Below are 27,967 nucleotides of genomic sequence, written 5' to 3'. Positions count from 1 at the left end.
AAACATACCTTTTGACAATCCACTATTGATTTAATAGTTTTATTGATTTTGGGGCCCTTGTACTAATCTATATTGATATAAGTGGTGATGGTGATCATACTGAAATTAATCCATCAAACATATGACCCATAATTTGCTGCAGCAGGGCAACAAATACTTTGGTTACTTATAAGTTGTTGGACATGTGAGTAGGTTAGGATTGACATGATAAAAATCTGACATCAGGGCCCTGAGTGAATGGAGCAGTCTGTTAGTTATTTTGTTATGAAATATAAAAGGAAACTAGAAAATGTTGGAAATACCCAACTGGTCTGGCATTGTGAAAAGTGAGTAAAGGTCATAGATATTTGAAGTATTATCTATCTTTGTCTCCTCAGATGGTGTGATATGTGCAGTGTGTTTTCAACTTTTTCTGTTTTCATTGCCAACTTTTGAGCATCTGTAGTTTTTTTGGGTCAGATTAAGGATTGTACAATGAACAATGTATGATGAAGAGAAAACATAAATTAAAGCAGGTTAATTGTCAAGTCAGGAACAGAAAGAAATTCGAAATGAAAAGAAGGATTGGACTAAGAGGGAGAAAAATGAAAAGTTTCTGAAATAAAACCTCTTTAATAATTTTGAATACATTTAACAGCAAATAACTTTTGAAAAATTGAGATTATGCACAATGAAAGCTCAACACCGATTTAATATTCCACACTTGTCGTTGGGGTCATATCAGATGGTTGGGTTTTTTTTTGTCGTGGGAGACTTTTAGATTTAAATTTCCAATCCTTGGGTTATTTTGAGATGTGCTGCATTTTGACATTTATTATTAGTGTTTTCTAAACTGTTCAGCAGGCATAAGTTTTTCTTTTCCCTGTAAGGTTGTCATCCTTCTACTGATACCTTTCTCCGGTTTCTTGTGGCGTTCTCACATTTGCTAAAAACTTGAGTTCCTTGGCAAAAGGCTGTTGTATTTTTTTCTTCTGTTCTGTGACATACATGGAATGGAAAGAAATAACCTGCCTTAAACACTGCCCTATTCTGGACTTTGCAGTAACTTAAAATTTGTGGAGAGCAATACTTGTTTGTAATATTGATTATTTCTTACTAGTCTTTTAATTATGTTTTCACTTAGGGACATCATGATAACGCACTTTGATCCCTCCATCACATATGAAAATCTTTGCACTGAAGTCCGTGATATGTGCAGCTTTGACAATGAGCAACTCTTCACGATGAAGTGGATTGATGAAGAAGGTACAGTGGATTTTATGACAAAGTCACTATTAATTTGCTTTGCACTTCTACCAAAGAGTTCTTTTAGAGTTCAAGGAGTAGAAGAAAATGTGGGAATATGTTGAAAGATCTTGGCCTGTTTCTTTTTCATATGATCATAGTCACTGATGGTCTACAGCATAATAAAAGGCCCTTCGAGTCTAAACCAGTTAAAAACAAGGATCTTACTATTCTAATCCCATGTTTCAGCACTTGACCAAAGTTGGCATTGCAAGTGCACATCTAAATATTTCTTAGATGCAGAAACCATCATTCCATTTATCACCCTTTGTAGGTGGTGAAATCCAGCTTCTCACCCTCCTCTCAGTGGGAGAAATTGTTTACCTCTTTTCCCTTTAAAGCTCTCGCTCCTTTGCTTCAATCTACATATTCTGGCTGTTCATTCTGCCTGTGCTCCTCTATTTTATTCATCTCAGTCTTGCTTACCCCTCCATTGTCTCTGCTCCAACAAAAACAACCTCTGCCTATCCAATCTCGTTTCATAATTAAAACTCTCCAGCCCAGGCAACATCCTTGTAAATCTCCTGAATAGTGCACTCGTATCCTTATTATATAATGTGGATTCAGGAACTGCACACAACTGATCCTTTGCCTAGTTCCAGCATCACTTCCAGCTCTTAAACTTTACTAGCTGGTGCATAGAGGCACATATCCTATATGCCTCCTGAACTGACTTAACTACTTGTCTCTCTCTGCTTTAATGGATCAGTGAATGTACACATTGAGGTCCCACTGACCTCTGTGCATCCAAGGGTCCTATTGTTCTTCGTGTTACCTTGCCTGTTTGTCCTGTCCATGTGCATCATATCACACTTTTATCTAGATTTAGTTCTGTTCATTGCTGATAAGCCCAACTGACCAGCCTGCCTATATTGTCCTGTAATCTAAGGCTATCTTCACCATTCATCACCCCATCAGTTATTGCATCATCTGCGAACATACTGATCAACCCACCAGCAAGCATATCTAAATAGTTCGCGTGCCAACACCGATCCTTGCGTAGTCCCGCTGGATGTACATTTCAAGTTGCAAAAGACCCCTTGATCATCACCCTCTGCATCCTGCCATTTAAGCATTCCTGCATCCAACTTGCAAAGTTTCCTTGGATCCTGTGGGCTTTTAGCTTTGCTGTAGTTTCTGCTAGGGTCCTTCATTAAAAAGCCTTACTAATATCTGCATAGAATACATTAAAAAGATATTGCCTTCATCTGCACACTTGGTTGCATCTCCAAAACATTCAATCAAGTTGATCAGACACAACTTCCCCTCAATAAAAAATGACAGCTGCTGTTTTTTGATTAATTCCTGCCTCTCTTCCATTTCTCAGAATTGCTTCCAATAGTTTCCCCACCACTGAGGTTAGACTGACTGACTGGCCTGTAGTTTCCTGGTTTATCTCTCGATCCCTTCTTGAATATCAGTTCAACATTGGCTCCCCTCTTCCCCTCCTGGCATTTCTCTTGTGGTCTGGGAGGAATTGAAACTCTACTAATTCCTCCCTTGCCTCACTTAGCAGCCTGGGATACATTTCATCTTGTCCTGAAGATGTACGTATCTTGTAAACCTACCAGACCACTCAGGACCATCTTTGTGTCTATGCTAACTTGGTTAAGTATACCACAGGCCGCCTTGATTTCTATACCCACATTATTGTGCTCTCACTCGTGAACACCAGTTCAAAGTATTCATTTCGAATTCTACCCACATCTCTGGCTCCATGCACAAATTACAACTGTGGCTTTTAATATAGCCCACTCTTCCCTAGTTATCCTTTTATTCTTAATATACTTATTATATTTTTGATACATTTTCATTTTTACCACAAACCCACATGCTTAATTATCAAAGTTATGTATTATATTTTTTGACTAAGGTATCTTTCTGTAGATATGGGTTAAAGCATGAATTTAATTGTTTTACCTGTTTCCTTAAATACTCAGTTGTTTGATTTTTTGATTTTAGACAGAATAAAACAATTAACCAAGAATCTTTAATAAAGTCAAAATGATTGAATGGTTTGTTTTATAACAGTTAAAAATAAAGATGCAGAATTTTTTGACATGATTGACACAACAGGCAGTGCAATGGCTCAGTAGTTAAAACTGCTGCCTGACAGTGTAAATCTAACCTTGGGCAACTGTGTGGAGTTTGCACATTCTTCCCAAGTCTGCATGCGTTTCCTCCAGATGTTCTGGTTTCCTCCCACCACCCAAAGATGTGTAGGTAAGGTGGATTGGCCATGCTAAATTACCAATGGTGTCCTGGGATGTGTAAGCGAGGTGGGTTAACCATGGTAAATGCGGGTTTACAGGGATAGGCTAAGTAGTGGGTCTGGATGCGATGCTCTTCAGATGGCCTGTGCTGGGTCAAATGGCCTGCTTCTACACCATAGGGATTCTATGAAACTTTTAGTTTTAAAATTTGTTCATAGCTTGTGGAATTTGCTGGTTAGACTAATGTTTGTTTCTCAAGCTTAACGACTTTGAAGTAGCTGGTGCAGCTGCTGTTTTTGAAGTACTGCAAAACTTGGAGTGAAGGGACACCAACGGTACTGTTGTGCAATGTAAATGTTATCCTTCTAAATATTTCTCTCGTAACAACTGAATAATCCAAAATCTCCGTGCGTGCCAAGTAAAAGGAAAGAAATAGATGTTAGCAGGAATTCACTTTTAGTCAATATGTCTCACCTTTTGAAGGCAAAAAGGATAAAGTTTGAGATGTTTGTATGGCTATTGGTCTGATGATTTGGCACACAAAATTGATTTCTGTGAACGCTTGCAGTTGTCACTGTTCAGGCAATATCGAGGACCCCTTTCAGGGATAATTAATGCGAGAGCAGCTGGACCAGTGCCCAGGTACTACATTAGACCAAAAGCAAGAATTTTCCAAAAATCAGGAGAGCTGAACAGTGATCTGCTTTCTTTCACTATTGTCACCAACTACTCTAAATAACCATCCAAAGCAAACACTGCAACCTAATAGTCATGAACCCAAACAGGAATCTCCTCTGAACAAGTAGGTTATCCGAAAGCACATGACAACAAATGCCTTGTTAAAGAATGCCAACAATTTATTTTAAAGCCCAGCATATACCTGGGTGTTTTTCTACATTGTTGAGAAGATGTCAGTATTGGAGCTGTATTGGAACAACTTTATTAGATGTGTGACTAGATTTGGAGAACAAGACTTTTGTTGTGCTGGTGGAATGTTATTGGGGTCCCCAACTTGTGCAGTATCCAGTGGTCCTCAGCCATTACTTGATAACATGTGAAGTGAATTGAATTGCTTGAGGACTGGCATCTGTGCTGTTGGGGATCTGAGAAGGAGACCCTGATAGTTGGCACTTCTGGCTGCCAAAGAGTGTAAATACTTCAGCGTTGTCTGAAAATGATTAGTGGCAAAGCACTGTGTGTGCAGAAGACATTGCTGTTTCTCTGGGCTAAATGGCTGGTGAATACCAATTGAGTTAGAAGGAAGTAAAACACTTTAAGGAGAGTGGCCTCTGTTTCTCTGGTGCAAGGACAAGTTGATTTTTTTGTTTTAATGAAGTGGCAGGGCAAAAGGACAGAAGCAAAAGTGAAATAACTGTTAGAAAGAAAAGATACATGGGAGTTTTTTCAAAATGTTACAGAATGGTAAACTTTATGAATGCTATGAGAGATTATAGTGTGATAAAAGGGATTCTTTTGTCTTCATGCAAGTACTGACATTGTTAACAATTAGAGAAACAGAAGAGCTTTGAAGAAGAAACCTCGAATGTTACTGATCAGAGCATTGTTGAAACCTTGTAGTTTAAAGTCAGGATTTTGGATATCTTTTTATCAATGAGATCTTTTTTCAAGTTAACAATTCTCTTAAAATCTGGAACAGCCTTTTGATTGCTTAAAGTGAATTTGATTTCTTGCTATAGTTAGTGTGTACTTTTGTTTAAATTGTATGGTTCACAACCTTGACAGCCAGTGTTTTGTAATATTAAAATAGTTTTGATGTATAGTCACTATTGTCATGTAAGAAAATGCAGCAGCCAATTTCGATATAGTTAGCTGTCAGAAACAACAAAGGATCGTGAGACTTGGGAGCAGGAATAGACTAATCAATGCTTTGATTCTGATCTGATTGTGCTCTCGGCTCCACTTTCCTGTTTGGAAATCACCAGAATAAGTTGTGATTCCTGAACTGCTTTTAATAACGTTTTTGTTCTTTCTCAAATTAGCCAACCGAAACTATACATAGGGCTCAGATGTGGCATACGCAACTACAGTAAAACTTACTGATTTTTATTTATTTGATTCCACTTGTAATAAACCCCTACATTCCATTTATCTTCCTGATCATCGCTGTATGTGTGCATGCTAACTTTGTGATGCAAGATTTGTAGATCCCAATGTAGCACCAAGTTTTGCAATCTCTTCATTTTAAATATTATACTTCTTTTCTATTCTCTTTGGTAAAATGAACAAGTTCACATTTGCCCACATTTAATATAATTTTCCAAGTTTTCTCATTGACACGTTCACAAGTAGACACCTTATCACCTCTTCACAACTTTCTTACTTACCTTGGTTAAAAATAACACAACACTAGCCTATAGTCCAACAGATTTATTTGGACGCACTAGCTTTCGAAGTGCTGCTGCTTCATCAGCTGGTTATGGAGCAGGACCATAAGACACGGAATTTATAGCAAAAGGTTACAATGTCATGTGGCTGAAATATATTAAACAAACTTAGATTAAGTCTTTCATCTTTTGGAATGGTTTTGCTTGTTTCGGTTTGTTAATATGTAAATCCCAGAACTCCTTTTAAGTCTCATTCTTAAGATAACATCAGGTTTTCTAATAAAATGTTATCTCAGCTCAGACAATCCATTTAAAGGTGTGAGGTTAAAGTCTGTCTGTGTCCCCATCTTGAGTCAGACTAGCTCTATTTTTAAGTGGGATTTACAGAATCTTAATCTTACAAAATATCACAAAAATACATTTTCAGGACACAAGTATCAAGTCAGGATGGTGAACGGCTTGGAGGGGAACTTGAAGGTGGTGGTATTCCCACATTGCTGCTGCCCTTGTCCTTCTAGATAGAAGTGGTCATGGGTTTAGAAGATGCTGTCTGAGGATCTTTGGTGAGTTTCTTGTAGATAGTACACACTGCTGCTACTGAGTGTTGGTGTGGGAAGGAGTGGATGTAGTGCCAATTAAGCAAGCTCCTTTGTCCTGGATGGTGTAAAACTTCTTGACTGTTGTTGGAGCTGCGTTCATCCATGCAAGTTAGATGTATTCTATCAAACTCCTGACTTGTGCCTTGTAGGTGGTAAACAGGCTTTGTGGAGTCAGGGGATGAGTTACTCGCCACGGTATTCCAAGCTTTGAACCTGTATTTGTGGTAAGTCCAGTTGAGTTTTTGATCAGTGATAACCCCAGGATATTGATAGTGGGGGATTCAGTGACGATAACACCTTTTGAGTGTCAAGGGTCAGAGATTAGATTAGCATGTATTGGTGATGATCATTGCCTGGCATTTGTACCATAGAGTAATAGAGATGTACAGCACGGAAACAGACCCTTTAGTCCAACTCATCCATGCCGACCAGATATCCTAAATTAATCTAGTCCCATTTGCCAGCGCTTGGCCCATATCCTTCGAAGCTCTTGTACTCATGTTCTCTTCCAGATGCCTCCACCACTTCCTCTGGCAGCTCATTCCATACACGCACCACCCTTTGTGTGAAAATGTTGCCTGTTAGATCCCTTTTAAATCTTTCCCCTCACACACAAAACCTATACCCTCTAGTTTTGGCCTCCCCCACTCCAGGGAAAAGACCCTGTCTAATTACCCTATCCATGCCCCTCATGACCTCTTAAACCGCTATAAGGTCACCCCTCAGCCTCTTACGCTCCAGGGGAAAACAGCCCCAGCCTATTCAGCCTCTCCCTGTAGCTCAAATTTTGCAGCCCTGGCAACATTCTTGTGAATCTTTTCTGAACCCTTTCAAGTTTCACAACATCCTTCTGTGGTATGAATGTTACTTGCCACTTGTCAGCCCAAGCTGTCCAGATCTTATTGCATTTGAACATAGACTGCTTCAGCATCTGAAGAGTTGCAAATGGTGCTGAACATTGTGCAATTCTCAGTGAGCATCCCCAATTCTTGTATGATGTAGGGAAGGTCATTGATAAAGTAGCTGAAAATGGTTGGGCCTAGAACACTACCCTGAGGAATGTCTGCTGATATGTCCTGCAGCTCAGATGACTGAGCTCCAATAACCATGACCAATATCCGAAATGTCAGATATGACTCCAACCACTGGATAGTTTTCCCCTGGTCCTCATTAATTCCAGTTTTGCTCGGTCTCCTTGATACCATAAACAAATGTGGCCTTGATGTCAAGCACTGTCACTCTCTCCTCACTTTTGGAATTCAACTCTTTTGTCCATGTTTGCACCAAGACAGTGGTGCGATCAGGAGCTGAGTGGCCCTGGCAGAACCCAAACTGGGTGTCACTGAGCAGGTGCTACTTGATAGCACTGTTGATGACACCTTGCATCACTATTACTGATGTTCTAGAGTAGACTGATGGGGTAGTAATTGGCTGGGTTGGATTTGCCCTGCTTTTTTTTGTGTGAACAGGATATACCTAGTTAAAAATCGCACCACCAGTTTATAGTCCAACAGGTTTAATTGGAAGCACTAGCTTTTGGAGCGCTGCTCCTTCATCAGGTGGTTGTGGAGTACACAATTGTAAGGCACAGAATTTATAGCAAAAGTTTGCAATGTAATATAACATCTAATGCTTCCAATTAAACCTGTTAGACTTCCACCTGGTGTTGTGTGATTTTTAACTTTGTATACCCCAGTCCAACACCGGCATCTCCAAATCAGGATACACCGAGGTATTGTCGATTGGATTCCAGTGTTGTAACTGTACTGGAGTAGATTGGCTGGACGAGCAGCAAATTCTGGAGCACAAGTCTTCAGTACTCTTGCTGGAATGTTGTCAGGGCCTGTAGCCTTTGCAGTATCTCTGGTTTTGAACCATTTCTTGATATCACGAATTGAATCGAATTGGCTGAAGACTAGTATCTATTATGCTAGGCACCACTGAAGGAGGCTGAGATGGATGATTCACTTGGCACTTCTGGATGAATGACCTACTCTTAAACTGTCATGTTCGTAAATTAAACATGACTTCCCTTTTACAAAATCATGTTGACACTGCCTGATCCCATGATGAAGACGTATCCTTGTATGGCCTCCTTCATAATGGATTCCAGGAATATCCTTGTTACAGTTGTTGAAATAAGTGATCTTCTTTCTTGTCTCCCAACATTCTTGAATAAAGAAGTTAAATGTGTTATTTTCCAGACCAGTTGGAGCTGAATGACGCATCAAGATAAATGACCAGTTAATGTGCTTGCGATGTGGTTGAGACACAAACATTGCGTTGAACACCAGTAGAATTTTCATGCTGTTTTTCAAATAGTGTCAATGGATATTTTTAAATAGCCTTTTTTAAAATTTCTCACCTGAGTGCTTCAGTTAGTGTAATTTGGTATTGCATTGGAGTTAGATTTAGATTATGTCTTTTAAGTTTTTGGTGAGGTTACCCCTCCACAAATGCTGACTTGGAGGCAAGAGTGAACTATTCAATTTGTTCAGTTGACAGCACTTCAAATAATACTTCTGCTTGTATCAAGAGTCCTGCAAAGAAGGGTACTTTCCATTCTTTGGCTGTATCATCTGAAGCTAGCTGCCACCGCTATGGTTTAAATGGCAGCCTGACCAGGTGTTGAATCTTCTCTCATAAAATTAAGTCATGAATCATAACGTTTAAACTGCTACATTTGGTATTGTAGGGGTTGGATTCCACACAATGAGCATCTATTAAGCATTTCCTTCTGTTGAGGCTATGATTTGTGATATTCTCACCAGTTAAGTGGAATGCATTTTCTGGATAAAACTGGAGAACTGAAAATCATTTTAGTTGAGTTACCTATCATCCAGTTAAACATTCAGATCTTTAAAATCAGTTTGCAGAAGAGGAATAAGAAAATCAGTGGACAGGCTGACATAGTTAAATCTAATTTGATCCTATGTAATAAATTTTAGAATTTTGGTGATATGCTTGTTCATCAATATTGATTGTGAAACATTTGATTTATTTGAAATCATAAGCATTGCTCCTTCGCCAGGCAAAGTCTTCACTTCACCTGATGAAGAAGCAGTGATGTGAAAGCTTGAGGTTTCAAAAAAACTTGTTGGACTAAAACCTGGTGTTGTGACTTCTGACTTTGTCCACCCCGACTTCAACACTGGTATTTCCACATTGTGAAACATTTGGGCATCATTGCATCTCTCTTCATAAACACTCTGTTCATTTTGGTGACCAATATTTGCATTTGTCTGTAGAATTGTAGAAATGATGTGCAGATGTGCAATAAAGGAAGTGTATTGTTCAAACCATTGGATAACAGTGATCATCTCCCTGGGACCTGACCCTGAATAATGGATTGATGGTTTCATCTCAATACGCTGGTGTTTCTAAAGGAAATGTGACAGCTGCAAAGATAAAGTATTAATGAGTTAAGTTATATTCTGATTCAAATATAATTTGGAACAATACTGAAAAATAACTTCTGATGGATCTTCCCATATGTAGGAGTAGGTCAACTTCATAGAGGAAGTGGGGGACGTGCTTAAGGGACGTGCACCACATTCTGAGATTGAGGACACCCAGTGTGGTTTATGGGGGAGATTAAAGTAACTTACACAAATGTGACTCATTGTTAATGTTATGACAAATTACTGGCTTTGAACATATTTCATGTTTCTAGTGCACTTTTATGTAAAGAAACAATCAGAGATCTTTATTTACTCCTGTGATCCGATCTTTGAAAATACTGACCCACCCGGAACATCGTCATAGCCATGAGCCCATGTCAATATTTCTGTGGGCGCCTAACTGATGAGTCTGAAATCTCTTCTACGTGTTCAGGATATGGCTAGGCTAGTACAGTCCTTGCTTGGCACCTGCACGCATACATATTCCATTCCAAGTGGAGCCTACAGGATTACAATCAACAGTATAATTTAAGTTCACTTTGTTTGAGCAAACTGGACTTTTCTCTACTGATTCTAACTGAAATCAGTGTTTTGATTAGAAGCAATATTGATGTCAGTTATAAATATTTAATTGTATGCATATAGAGCCCATGTACTGTGTTAAGTGACAAGGTGTTCGTATTGTGAAACTTGTGATGTAAATCTGTAGGATTGAAATCACCATTAAATGATTCATCACCTGTGCCATCTTGGAATTTTGCTGTTCAGAAACAAAATACATAAATTCACTTAATTCTCAGGAAATTGGGAAAAAAAACAGATGTGGTGTTTTAAAGGACTGATGGTAGCATATACATAATTAGCTAAGAGCTGTGAACATGCTAATATCTGATTTGTAGCAAAGACAATGATGGGTAGAAACCTCACTCAATTTAATATATGTGAATTGGGGTAATTCTCACTAAGTCTACAGTCACAGTAACATGATAAACTAAGCAAATCTACTAAATGGTACTGTATTGAAAGGAAAACAAAAACATATAAACATTGATACATTTTCAAACCATTGACAGCAGTGGAGCAAGTTGATTTGAGCTTGACAGGGAACATGGGATATTGCCTTTGTAAATAGGTCCTTTGAATTCAAAAATGAGGAAGTCGTGGGTGACCTCATGTTGCGCATAGACTGAGTAAACCAACTGCACTAAAGCTGTGGAGGGAACGTTTCTGGAATGTTAGGGATCGTCGATTAGAGCAGTATGTTGAACTAATTAGAGGACATGCTACTTTGCTACTTCAGATTATGTAGTGAAAAGGTGCTGATTAATTTTACGTACATTAGCCTGCAGAAGTAAGTCACCACAGTTTGATATGGTTTTATTTTGTAAAAGTCTACGATGTAGGTGCAGAAATTGACCATTTGTACGATTTGAGTCTTTGCCATTGTGAGAGATCGTGGCTGATCTGTTAATCCTCAATCCCACTTTTCCCCCAAAACCTTTTGATTTCCTAATACAGACAAACCTCAATTATCCGAACGAGATGGGCAGGCACTATTTCATTCGGATAATTGTTTACTCGGTTAATTGATTAAATGCCTTTTCTCTGGAGATCAGTGTTTTCTGTTAAGTCTGCTCCCTGATCAGGAGACTAAGCAGCAGCACACCACACCTCTAACCCTGTCCAACACTACCCCTGCTCCCAACCCCGTCCAACACTACCCCCAATCCCACCTGTCCCCCCAACCCTGTCAAATACTGTCCCCTCCTGCCGTCCAACCCCATCTAACACTGTCCGACAACTGCCCCCCACCTGCACCCCCATTCCCATCCGCCCCTGCCCCTTCTCTAGGCAGCCGGACTGGACAGTAACTCCTTCAACACTTTTGCTTTCTGCTGCTGCTGCCTTTTGGGGGGTGAGTCTCCAAATGGCACGCACCCATGCAACACACACACCATTTTACTGCAATGGTTCGACAAGTCCCACCTTTGCCCTGTACAGGATAATGTTGGAATGATTATCTGGGGAAGGGAGGTTTAGAGTGCACCCTGTGTAGAACTCCAGGGAAAGTGTCGTGAGAGAGGTGGGAGGCCAGTCATTTGGAGACAGAGAATTGAGCCCAGGCACTATCTCCGACCTGAATATACTTAACCTCTACCACCCTCTTCAGTAAGGAATGCCACAGATTGACTACCCTCAAATAAATAAAATGTTCACCATCCTATCCTAATAGGGTGACCCCTTATCCTAAACTTATTTCCTCTGGTCCAAGTCTCTCCAAGATGAGGAATCAAGCTCCTCATCTAAACTTGCCACCTCTTCTTCGAAACTGCATATGTAGAAGCCTAACCAATTCAACAACCTCTTCTCATAGGAAAATTTCTCTACCCAAAATCAATTTTGTGAACCTTCTCTGAACTGTTTCCAGTGCCAGTATGTCTTAAATAAGGGGTGCAAAACTGTTCAATTTTCCAACTGTGGTCAGACTTGTGCCTTGTACAGTTTGAGCAAGACCTATTTTAATACTTTATTTCCATTTAAAATAAAGGTCAACAATCTACTTGCCGATGGCCCACTGAAATTGGGCACTAACTTTTTATGATTGATGCACAAAGGCTTCCAACTCTTTCAATACACTCGCTTTCTGTGGTTTTTAAAAATTTAAATATTCAGCTCTTCTATTCTTCCTGCAAAGTGCCTAACCTTTGTTTTCCACAATATTTGCCAAATTTTATCCACTTAATTTGTCTATATCTCTCTACAAGTTCTGTGTCACCCTTAATACTTGCTTTTCCATGTACTTTTGTGCCGTCCACAAACTTGGGCAACAGGGCATTCACTTCCCTCGCCTAAATCACTAATATGTATTAGCCTTGTGTTGGTACCTTATGGGATGCCTTTTAGATATCCAAATATATTAAGTTTTCTGGTTCCCCTTTATCTATCCTGCTTGTTACTTTGTCTAGAAACTGTCATAAATTTATCAGGCGTGATTTCTAAATTGTGAAACCATGTTGACACTGGATTTCTTCATGTGTTTCTAAATGCTCTGCTTTTTCATCCTTTGAAACAGAGACTCAGTATTCACTCAATGGTTCATTAAGTGGGCTGACTTTTAGTTGCCCGATTTTCTTTTCAGCTTCCTCTTATTTTGAACAAATATTTTCTAATGCTGTGGGACTCATCCAGAATCTAAGGATTCTTGCAAGATTAGTACCTTTACATCCATTATCTGCATAGCTACTTCCTTTGAAATCCCAATATGCAACTTAACATGTCCAGGGGACTCTGTGGAATTTGGCCCTGTAGTTGCCCTATTACTTTTTCCTCTCGTGATAATGATTAGTTTCATGTTTACCCACCCTTAGTGTTTAGTATTTTTAGAATCATTTTAATGTCCTCCAGTGTGAAGACTGTAAAACATTTATTCAACTTCTCTGCCATTTTCTGGCTCCCTATTATTATTTTGCCAGCATTAAAATCCAATGAACTGATGGTCGCTTTGGTCTCTTTCTTTTTATATGTGAATTCAGTTGTTCCTGGTAACCGTATGTACAGGAACAGTATCTAATTTTCACCTACTGATGAACCACATTTTGGAGCTGGGGCTGTGGGGGCAAATTCACTGAAGCATCTGCAATGCTGAGCATTACATAGATATAACATTCAGTGAGATGATCACTCAATAGGTGAAGAATGAACAGGTACATAGGGCTTGTGTGACCAAGCAAGGTACAGGAGGGCAGTGCAGGAGTCCCCTACAGTCTCCTTACTAACAGACATGCTATCTTAACTACTATTGAAGGGGAATGCAGCAGGAGCCAACTTCATGACACCATGGATGGGTCTGCTGTTCGAAAGGAGGAGGAAGAATGAGACGGTGATAGTGTAGGGGATTTAATTGTAAGGGGAACAAACCCAACCATATGCTGCCTCTTTGATACCAGGATCAAGGATGTCACTGAATGGCTGCAGGGTATTCTGAGGGGGAAGAGGAAACAGATTATGATGCATATTGGTATCAATGGTAGAAAAAAGTGACTGCAATCCTGAAAGCAGAATTTGGAGAGCTCAGAGGCTGAAGAACCCCAAACAGTGGTAATCTCTAAATTACCTCTGCTGCCATGTGCTAATCTCACTGGAGATTAATCTAAATGATTGTGTGGCTGGAGAAATGATGGTGCAGGGAATGGTTTTTAGATTTCTGGGACATCGGTTTTTGGGGAAGGTGGGACTTGAACAAGGTGGATGGGTTGTACCTGAACTGGAAACCAGCAACCATACAGGTGATTTGCTAGGGCTGTTGGGGAAGATTTAAACTAACTTGGCAGGATTGGGATCCAGAGAAGTTTAGCAAAGGGAGATAAATGACCAAAATTAGAAGAGAGATCACTGGTGTCAAGAAGGTCAGTTAAGGCACAAGGCAGTTGTATATATGCAAGATGTCTGACGATCGAGGCAAATGAGTTGAGGGCACTAATTAAAGTGTGGCAGCATAGTATCATTGCTGTCACAAGATATAATTGAGAAAGGGCAGGATTGACATCTCCGTATTCTAGGTTATAGGATCTTCAGGTGAGATGGAAGAGGAGGGTGTGTTGCAGTATTGATCAGGGAATCAATTACAGCAGTGAGAGTGCATAACATCTTCGGCTCCTCAAATGAATCCACATGGGTGCAATTAAGAGCAAATATGATGGAAAATTTCAGAAGTGTCAAAGGAATTGGGCAGTGATAAGGAATTTCAACTTCCATTTAGTTGGGGTTGTCATAACTTGAAAAGTTTAAAGGGAGTAGAAATTTTAATGTATCCAAGAGTTTTTTTTAAGCACGTTTGTTGAAGGCTTGTAGAGAGGGAGTGGTCCTGAACATAATTTTGGGTAATGAGCTGGCAAATGGTTGAAGTGTCAGTTCGGGGAGCATTTTGCAGACAGCAATCAAAACTGTTAGTTTCAAGATTCTTTTTTTAAAAAAGAAAAGAAATAGCCTGCAATGGAAGTTCTAAATTGGGGTATGGCCAATTTCAATAAGCTCAGGTATTAATTTGGCCAATGTGGACTGGAAGCTGATATTCATTGGTAAATCTGTCCGAGCAGTACCAGCAAATAAAGATCACGGGTGGGCTCAATAAATCCTGTGAAGCCTAGAAATCAGGGGATTTAGAATTGGTTAAAGCTTCTGGATAATCCAAGATGGAGGACGGGAAAAATTTCTGGCTATAATTTCTGTTGCTCCTTTTTTTTTGAGGTATTTCAGGTGCTGGAGGTGATTTCCTTGAATTCGAGGAGTAGCAATTGCTGTTTTTATATGCTGTTGCATTGTTTTGGAACATTTGGGGGGGGAAAAAACATCAAAACAACAGTTTTTCAAAGGGAGAAGAACAGACAAAGGAAGCACATGGTAAGGTCAGTGCGAGAGAGAGAGAGAGAGAGAGAGAGAAAGAAACTGACACAGCCTTTGCTGTTTGAATTCATGTATCGCTGGCCATTGGAATACGTCTGGGAAAATTAACGAACAGTGAAATTCACAGCTGATCTTGGAGGAACTGTTGTGCGAAGTTCACAGCACAGAATCGGATAAATGATTTGTTGTTTTAAGTGTGGCCTACAGAAAGTCTCCAGTAGTGAGGAGAGTGGGTTCTTTCTTGATTATATGATTTTGGAGATATGTCTCTTGATTAAACTTAAAATATAAGCCATTACTATTAATTTAACCTGGGGCAGTGTTTGTAGAGGAATAAGACTGTATTGTTTTCTGGGTCTGTAGATTGTGAAGGAGGAAAAATGGCCTTTAGTTGAGTGATATATATATTTCTTGTCAGAGGTGGGAGTTTGAAGAGAGTTTAAGGGTTACCCCATCCACCTGGACACCCTGTGCTGGCCTCTTACCCGCCCTCGATCTCTCCATAGCCAACTGCCGCCGCGACATTAACCGCCTCAACTTTTCCACCCCTCTCACCCACTCCAACCTCTCGCCCTCGGAACGTGCAGCCCTCCACTCCCTCTGTTCCAACCCCAACCTCAACCTCACTATAAAACCAGCAGACAAAGGAGGCGTGGTAGTAGTTTGGCGCACCGACCTTTACACCGCTAAGGCTAAACGCCAGCTCGCAGACACCTCCTCCTACTGCCCCCTTGACCATGACCCCACCTCCCACCACCAAACCATCATCTCCCAGACCATCCAAAAACTCATCACCTCAGGGGATCTCCCAACCACCGCCTCCAACCTCATAGTCCCACAACTCGCACCGCTCGTTTCTACCTCCTGCCCAAAATCCACAAACCTGACTTGCCTCGGCCGACCCATTGTCTCAGCCTGCTCCTGGCACACCGAACTCATCTCTGCATACCTCAACACGGTCCTGTCCCCCTTAGTCCAAGAACTCCCCACCTACGTTTGGGACACCAACCACGCCCTCCACCTCCTCCATGATTTTCACTTCCCCGGTCCCCAACGCCTTCTCTTCACCATGGACATCCAGTCCCTGTACACCTCCATCCCCCATCACGAAGGACTCAAAGACCTTCGCTTCTTCCTTTCCCGCCATACCAACCAGTACCCTTCCACCGACACCCTCCTTCGACTGACTGAACTGGTCCTCACCTTGAACAACTTCTCTTTCCAATCCTCCCACTTCCTCCAAACCAAAGGAGTAGCCATGGGCACCCGCAAGGGCCCCAGCTATGCCTGCCTCTTTGTAGGATATGTGGAATTGTCCATCATCCGCAGCTACATTGGCACCACCCCCCACTTTTTTTTCTCCGCTACATCGATGACTGTATCGGCGCTGCCTCTTTCTCCCACGAGGAGGTTGAACAGTTCATCCACTTTACCAACACTTTCCACCCCGACCTCAAATTCACCTGGACCAGCTCAGACTCCTCCCTCCCCTTCCTAGACCTTTCCATTTCTATCTTGGTTGACCAAATCGACACGGACATTTACTATAAACCGACCGACTCCCACAGCTACCTAGACTACACCTCCTCCCACCCTTCCCCCTGTAAAAACTCCATCCCACATTCCCAATTCCTTCGTTTCCGCCGCATCTGCTCCCAGGCGGACCAGTTCCATAACCGTACCACCCAGATGGCCTCCTCCTTCAAGGACCGCAATTTCCCCCCAGACGTAGTCGACGATGCCCTCCACCGTATCTCCTCCACTTCCCGCTCCTCCGCCCTGGAGCCCCGCCCCTCCAACCGCCACCAGGACAGAACCCCACTGGTCCTCACCTACCACCCCACCAACCTGCATGTCCAGCGTATCATTCGCCGTCATTTCCGCCGCCTCCAAACTGACTCCACCACCAGGGATATATTTCCCTCCCCTCCCCTCCCCTATCAGCGTTCCGAAAAGACCACTGCTTCTGTGACTCCCTCGTCAGGTCCACACCCCCCACCAACCCAACCTCCACACCCGGCACCTTCCCCTGCAACCGCAAGAAAAGCAAAACTTGCGCCCACACCTTTTCCCCCCCCCCCCCTCCCTTACTTCCCTCCAAGGCCCCAAGGGACACTTCCATATCTGCCACAATTCACCTGCACCTCCACACACAACATCTATTGCATCCGCTGCACCCGATGTGGCCTCCTCTATATTGGGGAGACAGGCCACCTACTTGCGGAACGTTTCAGAGAACACCTCTGGGACACCCGGACGAACTAATCCAACCACCCTGTAGCCCAACACTTCAACTCCCCCTCCCACTCCACCAAGGACATGCAGGTCCTTGGACTCCTCCATCGCCAGACCATGGCAACACGACGGTTGGAGAAAGCGCGCCTCATCTTCCGCCTGGGAACCCTCCAACCACAAGGGATGAACTCAGGTTTCTCCAGTTTCCTCATTTCCCCTCCCCCCCCCACCTTGTCTCAGTTAATTTCCTAGAACTCAGCACTGCCTTCCTAACCTGCAATCATCTTCCTGACCACTCCAGCTCCCTCCCTCCACCTATCGCATTCCCAACGCCCCTCCCCCAAGTCCCTCCTCCCTACCTTTTTATCTTAGCCTGCTGGACACACTTTCCTCTTTCCTGAAGAAGGGCTTATGCCCGAAACGTCGATTCTCCTGTTCCTTGGATGATGCCTGACCTGCGCTTTTCCAGCAACACATTTTCAGCTCTGATCTCCAGCACCTGCCGTCCTCACTTTCTCCTTACTGCAGATTATATCTGCCATAAATGCTGTTGCTTGTGAATGTTATCAGATCGAATGGATCAGTTGGAGAGACAGATAGAAGCAATGAGGAATTTGCAACAGCAACAGTATATGATGGATGGCAGTTATAGGAAGGGAAGAAAGTCTCAGATACAGTCACATAGATGGGTTAACTCCAGGAAAGGTAAGAGATTCTCAGGAGAACGTAGCATGAACAGCCAGGTTTCTGGCATTGAGACTGGTTCTAATGCAAAGAGGGGTACAGACAGACGTTTCTGTGGGCAGCAGCGAAAAATCAGAATGGTGTGTTGCTTCCCTGGTGCCAGGGTCAAGGATGTCTCCAAGAGGGTTCTCATGGGGGAGAGGGGCCAGTAAGAGGTCATTGTTCACATTGGAACCAACGACATAGGAAGGGAAAAGGATGAGATTCTGAAGGGAGATCAGAGTTAGGCAGGAATTTGAAAAGGTGGTCCTCGAGAGTAGTAATATCTGGATTACTCCTGGTGCTACAAGCTAGTGAGGGCAGGAATAGGAGAATAGAGCAGATGAATGCATGGCTGAGGAGCTGGTGTATGGGCGAAGGATTCACATTTTTGGATCATTGGAATCTCTTTTGGGGTAGAAATGACCTGTACAAGAAGGATGGATTGCACCTAAATTGGAAGGGGACCAATATACTGGCAGGGAAATTTGCTCGAGCTGCTTGGGAGGATTTAAACTCAACAAGGGTAGGGGTGTGGGACTCAGGGATATAGTGAGGAAAGAGGTCAATCTGAGACTGGTACAGTTGAGAACAGAAGTGAGTCAAACAGTCAGGACAGGCAAGGACAAAGTAGTACTGATAAATTAAACTGCATTTATTTCTATGCAAGGGGCCTAACAGGGAAGGCAAATGAACTCAGGGCATGGTTAGGAACATGGGACTGGGATATCATGGCAATTTCAGAAACATGGCTCAGGGATGGACAGGACTGGCAGCTTAATGTTCCAGGATACAAATGCTACAGGAAGGCTAGAAAGGGAGGCAAGAGAGGAAGGGGAGTGGTGTTTTTGGTAAGGGATAGCATTACAGCTGTGCTGAGGGAGGATATTCCTGGAAATACATCCAGGGAAGTTTATTCGGGTGGAACTGAGGAATAAGAAAGAGATGATCACCTTATTGGGATTGTATTATAGACCTCCTAATAGTCAGCGTGAAATTGAGATACAAACTTATAAGGAGATCTCAGTTATCTGTAAGAATAATAGGGTGTTTATGGTTGGGGATTTTAACTTTCCATACATGGACTGGGACTGCCATAGTGTTAAGGGTTTAGATGGAGAGGGATTTAAGTGTGTATAAGAAAATTTTCTGATTCAGTATGTGGATGTACTTACTAGAGAAGGTGCAAAACTTGACCTACTCTTGGGAAATAAGGCAGGGCAGGTGACTGAGGTGTCAGTGGGGGAGCACTTTGGGGCCTTAATTCTATTAGGTTTAAAATAGTGATGGAAAAGGATAGACCAGATCTAAAAGTTGAAGTTGGAGAAAGGCCAATTTTGACAGAATTAGGCAAGAACTGTCAAAAGCTGATTGGAGATAGATGTTCGCAGGTAAAGGGACGGCTGGAAAATGGAACGCCTTCTGAAATGAGATAACGAGAGTCCAGACACAGTATGTTCCTGTTAGGGTGAAAGGAACGGCTGGTAAGTACAGGGAATGCCGGATGATTACAGAAATTGAGGGTTTGGTTCAGAAAAAGAAGGAAGCATATGTAAGGTATAGACAGGACAGATTGAGTGAATCCTTAGAGTCAAAAAGGCAGTAGGAGTATACTTTAAAAGGGAAATCAGGGCAAAAAGGGGACATGAGATAGCTTTGGCAAATTGGATTCTCCTTAATTCTAAGGGTTTTTACAAATACATTAAGGACAAAAGGGTAACTAGGGAGAGAATAGGGCTCATCAAAGATCAGCAAGGCAGCCTTTGTGTGGACCCACAGAAAATGGGGGAGATACTAAATGCATATTTTGCATCAGTATTTACTGTGGAAAAGGATATGGAAGATATAGACTGCAGTGAAATAGATGGTGACACCTTGCAAAATGTCCATATTACAGAAGAGGAAGTGCTGGATGTCTTGAAATGGGTAAAGATGGATAAATCCCTCATCAGGTATACCCTAGAACTGTGTGGGAAGCTAGAGAAATGATTACTGGGCCTCTTGCTGAGATATTTGTGTCACAGGTGAGGTGCCGGAAGACTGGAGGTTGGCTACCGTGGTACCATTGTTAAGGAAGGGTGATAAAGACAAGCCAGGGAACTGTGGACTAGTGAGCCTGGTGTTGTTGGTGAGCGGGTTGTTGGCGGGAGTCCTGGGGGACAGGATGTATGTGTGTTTGGTTGGTCAGCATGGCTTTGTACATGGGATATCATGTCTCACAAACTTGATTGAGTTTTTTGAAGAAATGACAAAGTGGATTGATGAGGGCAGAGAAGTGGATGTGATCTGTGTGGACTTCGGTGGGGCGTTCGACAGGGTTCCCCATGGGAGACTGGTTGGCATGGTTGGATCTCACTGAGTGCAAGGAGGGGCTAGCCATTTAGATCCAGAGCTGGCTCAGGGGGTGAAGGACAGAGGGTGGTGGTGGAGTGTTATGAGCCATGGAGTGCCACGAGGATCAGTGCTGGTTCCTTTACTTTTTGTCATTTGCGTGGATGATTTGGGTGCGAGCATGGGAAGTGCTGTTGATGGGTTTGCGGATGACACCAAGGTCAGGGTATAGTGGACAGCAAAGAGGGTAGCCTCGGATCACAACGGAATCTTGACCGGCTGGGCCAATGGGCTGAGAAATGGCAGATGTAGTTTAATTCACATAAATGCGAGGTGCTGCATTTTGGGAAAGCAAATCTTAGCAGAACTTAAACACTTTATGGTAAGGTCCTAGGGAGCGTTGCTGAACTAAGAGACCTTGGAGGGCAGGTTCATAACTCATTGAAAGTGGAGTTGCAGGCAGATAGGATAGTGAAGAAGGTGTTTGGTATGCTTTCTTTCATTGGTCAAAGTATTGAGTACAGGAGTTGGGAGGTCATGTTGCGGCTATACAGGACATTGGTTAGGCCACTTTTGGAATATTGCGTGCAATTCTGGTCTCCTTCCTATCGGAAAGATGTTGTGAAACTTGAAAGGGCTCAGAAAAGATTGACAAGGATGTTGCCAGGATGGGGATTTGAGTTATAGGGAGAGGCTGAACAGGCTGGGGCTGTTTTTCCTGGAGCGTCAGAGGCTGAGGGGTGACCTTATAGAAAATTATGAGGGGCAGGGATAGGGTAGGTAGACAAAGTCTTATTCCTGGGGTCGGGGAGTCCAGAATTAGAGGCATAGGTTTAGGGTGAGAGGGGAAAGATATAAAAGAGATCTAAGGGGCAACTTTTTCACGCAGAGGGTGGTACATGTATGGAATAAGCTGCCACAGGAAGTGGTGGAGGCTGATACAATTGCAACATTTAAAAGGCATCTGGATGGGTGTATGAATAGGAAAGGTTTGGAGGGATATGGGCCGGGTGCTGGCAAATGGGACTAGATTGGATTGGGATATCTGGTCGGCGTGGACAAGTTAGACTGAAGGGCCTGTTTCCATGCTGTAGATCTCTATGACTCTAAGAGGAAAAAGCAAACCTTATGGAAATACCAAGGGCTCAAACCAGCAGAAACCCAAGAAAAATACAGAATCTACAAGAGGAAACTTCAAAAGGAAATCAGGAAAGCAAAAATGAACATAAAAGAATAATGGCATGTAAATTTTTTTTAAAAAAATCCTAAGTTACTTCATAAATGTATTAAAGATAGGCTATCATATTTTGGGAGCAGAATTTGGCCACTTGGTCAATCCAGTCTGCTTTGCCAGTTGATCATTCATGCGTTTCCCAACCCTTTCTCCTGTCTTTACCCTGTAACATTTGAACCCCTTACCAATCAAGAACCTATCTATCTATCTATGTCTTAATACATTCTGGTGACTTGACCTTTACTGTCTTTCATGGCAATGAGTTCCACAGGTTTCCCACCCTCTGGCTGAAGAAATTTCTCATTATCTCCATTCAAAAGAGTCATCCTTCACTCTGAGGCTGTGCCCTTGGATCCCAATCTTTCCTACAGGTGGAACCCTTTTTATCTACATCCTAACTCTCTAGGCCTCTAAGTCTTCTGTTAGGTTCAATGACATCTCCCCCTCATTCTTCTATCTCTACTAAGTGCAGAGCCAGAGTCCTCATATTACATGCACTTCATTCCCAGGATTATTCTTGTGAACTTCCTTTGGACCTCGACAAAGTTCGCCATGTCCATCTTTAGGTGCAGGGCCCAAAACCTTTCTCAATACTCCGTGTAGTCTGACCAGAACCTTGTACAGCCTCAGCAGTACATCCCTCCTTTTAAATTGTAGCCCTTTTGAAATTAATCCTAACATTACATTTGTCTTCCTAACTGCCAACTGAGCTTGCATGTTAACCTTAAGAGAATCCTGAACTAGAGCTCCTAACTCCTAGTTCTAAGTCCTAAGTGAATAGCTGTGGTCTCAACACTAACCCCTGTGGAACTCCACTAGTCACCAGCTGCCATTCTGAAAAAGACCTTTTTTTATCCTCACTCTCTGCCTTCTGTCAGTCAGCTAATCCTCTGTCCATGCCAGTACCTTGCCCCTAACACTATGGGTTCTTATTCTATTTGGCAGCCTTGTCAAAGGCCTTTCGGAAATCCAAATAGGTGACAACAACAGGCTCTCCTTTGTCTCATTTGCTCATTACCACCTCAAAGAATTCTAATGGATTTGTTAGGCATGACCTCCCCTTTGACAAAGCCGTACTGACTCGGCACTTCTCAGTACTTTAAAATCTCGCTCTTAATAGACTTTCAAATCTTACCAACAAGAGGCTAACCAGCCTAAAATGTTCAGGCTTCCCTCCCTCCCTAAATAGGGTGAAATCTGTTATAGTATGGTCACTGCTTCCCCCACCACCACCACCCCTCCCCGTGTGGCCATTTTCAGAGGCTTGGTCAGGTTCCCCACACATTACTTAGCAAAACTAAAGCATGTGGGATATGATGTAATGCACTGATACGGCTTAGGGATGGGCCCTCAGGTCGAAAACTGACATTATCCACTTTGATAGAAGGAACAAATGTGCAGAGAATTTCTGAAATGATAAAGCTGGAAGCTGCAAGTATTAAAAGGGATGTCTGTGTCCTGGGCAATAAATCACTGAAGACTAACATGCAGGTTTAGCAAGCTATTAGGAAGGCTAATGGGCATTAATTTTTATTACAAGAGGATTTGAGTACAGGAGTAGTGAAGTGTTGCTCCAAATTTTGGATTATCCAAACAAGATCTCAAGGTCCCAATGCTTGGGTAAACTGTAGTATCCGAACGTTCGTTTATCTGAACAAAATGCTCCCCACACCCATTGTGAGGATAATTGAGGTTGCCCTATAATAGCAAAGCTTTTGGAAATACACGATGGTCAATCAATATCAGCATGGCTTCATGAATGGGAATCATGTCTGAAATTTACTAGAATTCCAGTAAATTTGGTGTAACAAGCAATTTAAATAAGGGGAAATAAGTGGATGTAATATATTTAGGTTTTCAGAAGAGAAATGGCAAACGAATTGAAAGCAGAGTTGCCTCCAATACCAGTACATCTTTCCTGAGATAAGAGGCCCAAATCTGTACATCCTATTCCAGCTGTGGTCTGACTAATGCCGTACATGGTTTTAGAAAGCCTCTTGACTTTTATACTCCATTCCCTTTTGAAATAAACGTCAGCATTCCATCTGCCTTCCGACGTTACCCACCAAACTTGGATGCTTTCTGCATGAGTACTCCCAAATCCATTGGTTCTGTTGTTTTCTCCAGTTTTTCTCTGTTTAAACAATGTTCAGCTTTTCAGTTCTTCTGCCAAAATGAAAACATCATATTTTTTACATTGTATTCCATCTGCCAAGGTTTTGTCTATTTACTTAAGCTGTCTGTATCACTGTGTAGATTGTGCCATCCTCACCTTGCCTTTCCACCTATTTTTGTGTCAAATGCAAACCTGACTCTCTGGTATTCACTTTACTCATCCATGTCATTTATTGTCGGTTTATGATGATGTTTTTAGTGTTTGTCTTTTTCAAATGTGATCATTTGTTTATAGTTTGACGTGAAGATAAGCTGATATCATTTTTTAAAAAATTCATTCATGTGACATTTCCCAAATTAAATTTAAGCATGTGATATCGGATAACCACGTATATTTTTGTTTTGCTCCTACTTGTTATATATTCATAGATGCAATGAAGTATAGTTTCAAAATCTAATACAGTCCACACCTTTTGAAGGGTCTACAGAAGTGTAAAATGATCAGTTATATTTAACCTTAGGTCAAAACAAAGCTTGTACAATTGCCCAGATTCTTGGATTTTGCACATGTGCAACACAGCTTAAATAAGCTGTCATGATTACCTATTTGTATACTATCCTCACTATGTGGTTACTTCAAAACCTGGCTATTCTGACCATTTCCTTTTATTGGAAGAATGAAGATGATCTTAATGGGAAGTTAAATGTTTACAAGAATGGATTTAGGATTCTGTTTAGAAATATGCTGAGATTGTTCTGCACTTAGCTGCAATTTCTCCTACATGGAATGACACAGTCAGTGCTGAAAAATGTGTTGCTGGAAAAGCGCAGCAGGTCAGGCAGCATCCAAGGAGCAAGAGAATCGACGTTTCGGGCATAAGCCCTTCTTCACCACTGACTTGAGCCTAGCCTAGTGTGAGATATTTTCAAACCCAATTGTGTGCTCACCTGAGCCTTCTGACTTGCCACTTCAATATCTGAATTGACATTTATTTATTTATGTTGGCTAATTTGGAAATATTTTCTTACTGATACACTTTCCCAGGCAAAAACATGTATTATCAAGCTCTCAAATTATGCTGAGACACATTTCAAATTTCTGGTTGGAATTATTATAGCTGTTTTGGTTGAAACTTTCAAAGTAGCACATCTTTCCTATACGGAGCCCCAAACTACTCATATTTTCCACATTATACTCCATCTGCTACCACTTGTCCATTCTCCAGCCTGTCCTTCTGCAGCTTCCCCACTTCCTCAATATTACCTGTTCCACTACCAATTTTTGTGTCATCTATAAACTTAGTAGTGATGTGCTCACTTCCTTAGCCCAGGTCATTAATGTCTAACCTGAATAGCTGTGCTTCCAACCCTGACCCCTTCGGACCTCTGCATGTCATCAGCTGCCATCTTGAAAAAGACCTCCACAAAGCGTTCTTACATTTTTGTCAGATTTTACAATCTGTCCTTGACCAAACCTGATTCAATTATGCATTTCGGAGTACTCTGCAATCTCAAACCTTATCAATGATCGTGATCAAGCTAACTAGCCTATAATATATTGTCTTGCGCTTTGGTTCCCTCTTCTCAATTATTAAACACATTGTGAATAGCTGTGGTTCAAGGACTGATCCCTACACTCTTTCACTCGTTGCTAACTGCCGCCCTTTATTTCCTGTCTGTCAGTGAGTTCTCTGTCAATTTCAACACACCACCCCAAATCCTGTGCGCTCTAATTTTCTATGTTAATCTCCTTATCAAAAGCCTCTGACAGTCCAAGTAAACCACTGCCAAGTTCACACTTGGCCATTGTATTAGAGCCATAGAGTTGTACAACATGGAAACAGACGCTTCAGTCCAACTTATCCATGCTGATCAGATATCCTAAATCTGTCTAGTCTCATTTGTCAGCATTTGGCCCATATCACACGAAGCCCTTAAAATTCCAGCAGATTTGTTGAGCTTGAGCTTTTGTGAATCTATGCCATTTATGCCCACCCTATCACTGTTTCTAAGTATTCTGCTATCAAACCTTTTATAATGGACTCCAGCATTTTCCCCGCTACTGATGTCAAGCTAAGGAAAATGATAGAGATGGAAATTGTCTGCAGGCCCCATTTCAAGGAAGAACCAGAGAGCATTCAGGCCATCCTGATGGGGAATGGGCGAATAGAGTGATTGCACAAAATGGTGAGGAGGAGTGGGCTCAGGCCAACAAACTGAAAACTGTTGAACTGGAATTAACCAACTGAATCATTATGATTGTGAGTGGGGAGAGACAGAACAAAGCTGGGAAAAAAATAATGAAGTATAGGAAGAAATAAGTTCAGTGGGGCTAGAACAGGATGAAATGATGGCTCTACCAGGGCAGTCCTGTTTGTAAATTTTGAGAACATGGTCGATGCAGAATATTAGGCGGTTAAGAGATTGAAGTGAAAGCTTTTTTTAAGAACCAGCAACAGTTCTACAAGTTCAAGTGCTGTAAGTGTCAACCTGAAGTCAAGTTTCTTAAAAATCAAATGACCAATAAGAAACCAAGAACACAAGAAAAAAAAGAGGATTAGACCATCAGCTCCTTGAGCCTGCTCAACCATTCAAGAAGGTGCAAAACTTGTCCTACGCTTAGGAAATAAGGCAGGGCAGGTGACTGAGGTGTCAGTGGGGGAGCACTTTGGGGCCAGCGACCATAGTTCTATTAGACTTAAAATAGAGATGGAAAAGGATAGACCGGATCTAAAAGTTGAAGTTCTAAATTGGTGGAAGGCTAATTATGATGGTATTAGGCAGGAACATTCAAAAGCTGATTGGGGGCAGATATTCACAGGAAAAGGGACAGTTGGAAAATGGGAAGCCTTCAGAAATGAGATAACGAAAGTCCAGAGACAGTATGTTCTGTTAGGGTGAAAGGAAAGGCTGGTAGGTGTAGGAATGCTGGATGACTAAAGAAATTGAGAGTTTCCTTCAGAAAAAGAAGGATGCATACGTCAGGTAAGACAGGATAGATTGAGTGAACCCTTAGGTATACTCCTACTGCCTTTATACTCTAAGAGGGAAATCAGGAGGGCAAAAAGGGGACATGAGATAGCTTTGGCAGACAGGGTTAAGGAAAATTCAAAGGGCTTTTATAAATACATTAATGATAAGAGGGTAACTAGGGATAGAATAGGGCCCTTAGAGGTAACCAAGGCAGCCTACGTGTGGAACCGCAGGAGATGGGGGAGATACTGAAAGAGTATTTTGCAACAGTGTTTACTGTGGAGGAGAACATGGAAAATATAGAATGTGGGAAAAATAGATGGTGACATCTTGAAAAATGTCCAGAGAAGATGGTGCTGGATGTCTTGAAACGCATAAAAGTGGATAAATCCCCAGGATCTGATCAGGTGCGCCCTCTAACTCTGTGGGAAGCTAGGGAAATGAGTGCTGGGTCCCTTGTTGAGATATTTGTATCATGGATAGTCACACGTGAGGTGCTGGAAGACTAGAGGCTGGCTAACGTGGTGCCACTATTTAAGAAAAATGGTAGGAAAAAGCCAGGGAACTATAAACCGGTGAGCCTGATATCAGAGGTGGGCAAGTTGTTGGAGGGAATCCTGAGGGATGGGATTTACATGTATTTGGAAAGGCAAGGAATGATTAGAGATGGTCATCATGGCTTTGTGCGTGGGGAAATAATGTCTCATCAATTTAATTGAGTTTTTTGAAGAAGTAACAAAGGATTGATGAGGGCAGAGCAATGGACATGATCTATATGGACTTCCGTCAGGTTCCTCATGGAAGACTGGTTAGCAAGGTTGGGCCTCATGTCGTACAGGGAGAAGAAGCCATTTGGATACAGAACTGGCTTGAAGGTAATCTGTGATGGTGGAGGGTTGCTTTTCAGACTGATGCGTGGGTCCACTGCTTTTCGTCATTTATATAAGTGATTTGGATTTGAATATAGGAAGTATAGTTAGTAAGTTTGCAGGTGACAACAAAATTGGAGATGTAGTGGACAGTGAAGAATGTTACCTCAGAGCAACGGGATCTTGATCAGATGGGCCAATGGGCTGAGGAGTGGCAGATGGAGTTTAATTTAGGTAAATGT

The 27,967-nt window shown here is 42.0% G+C and overlaps 1 protein-coding gene across 1 annotated transcript in view; it reads left to right on the top strand.

Annotated features, from left to right (window-relative positions):
• prkci (protein kinase C, iota) overlaps window positions 1-27,967 on the top strand; it is a 146,246-nt gene that overhangs the window by 39,501 nt on the left and 78,778 nt on the right. Inside the window, exon 2 of the mRNA XM_072572095.1 lies at window positions 1,124-1,245. Within this exon, the coding sequence (XP_072428196.1) occupies window positions 1,124-1,245 (122 nt within the window). The remainder of the gene's footprint in view (window positions 1-1,123; window positions 1,246-27,967) is intronic.

The sequence above is a fragment of the Chiloscyllium punctatum genome, chromosome 6, assembly GCF_047496795.1.
Source record: "Chiloscyllium punctatum isolate Juve2018m chromosome 6, sChiPun1.3, whole genome shotgun sequence".
Lineage (NCBI taxonomy): Eukaryota > Metazoa > Chordata > Chondrichthyes > Orectolobiformes > Hemiscylliidae > Chiloscyllium > Chiloscyllium punctatum.
The sequence above is the reverse complement of the archived record's forward strand: the minus strand, read 5'-3'. Positions and strand labels throughout refer to the sequence as shown.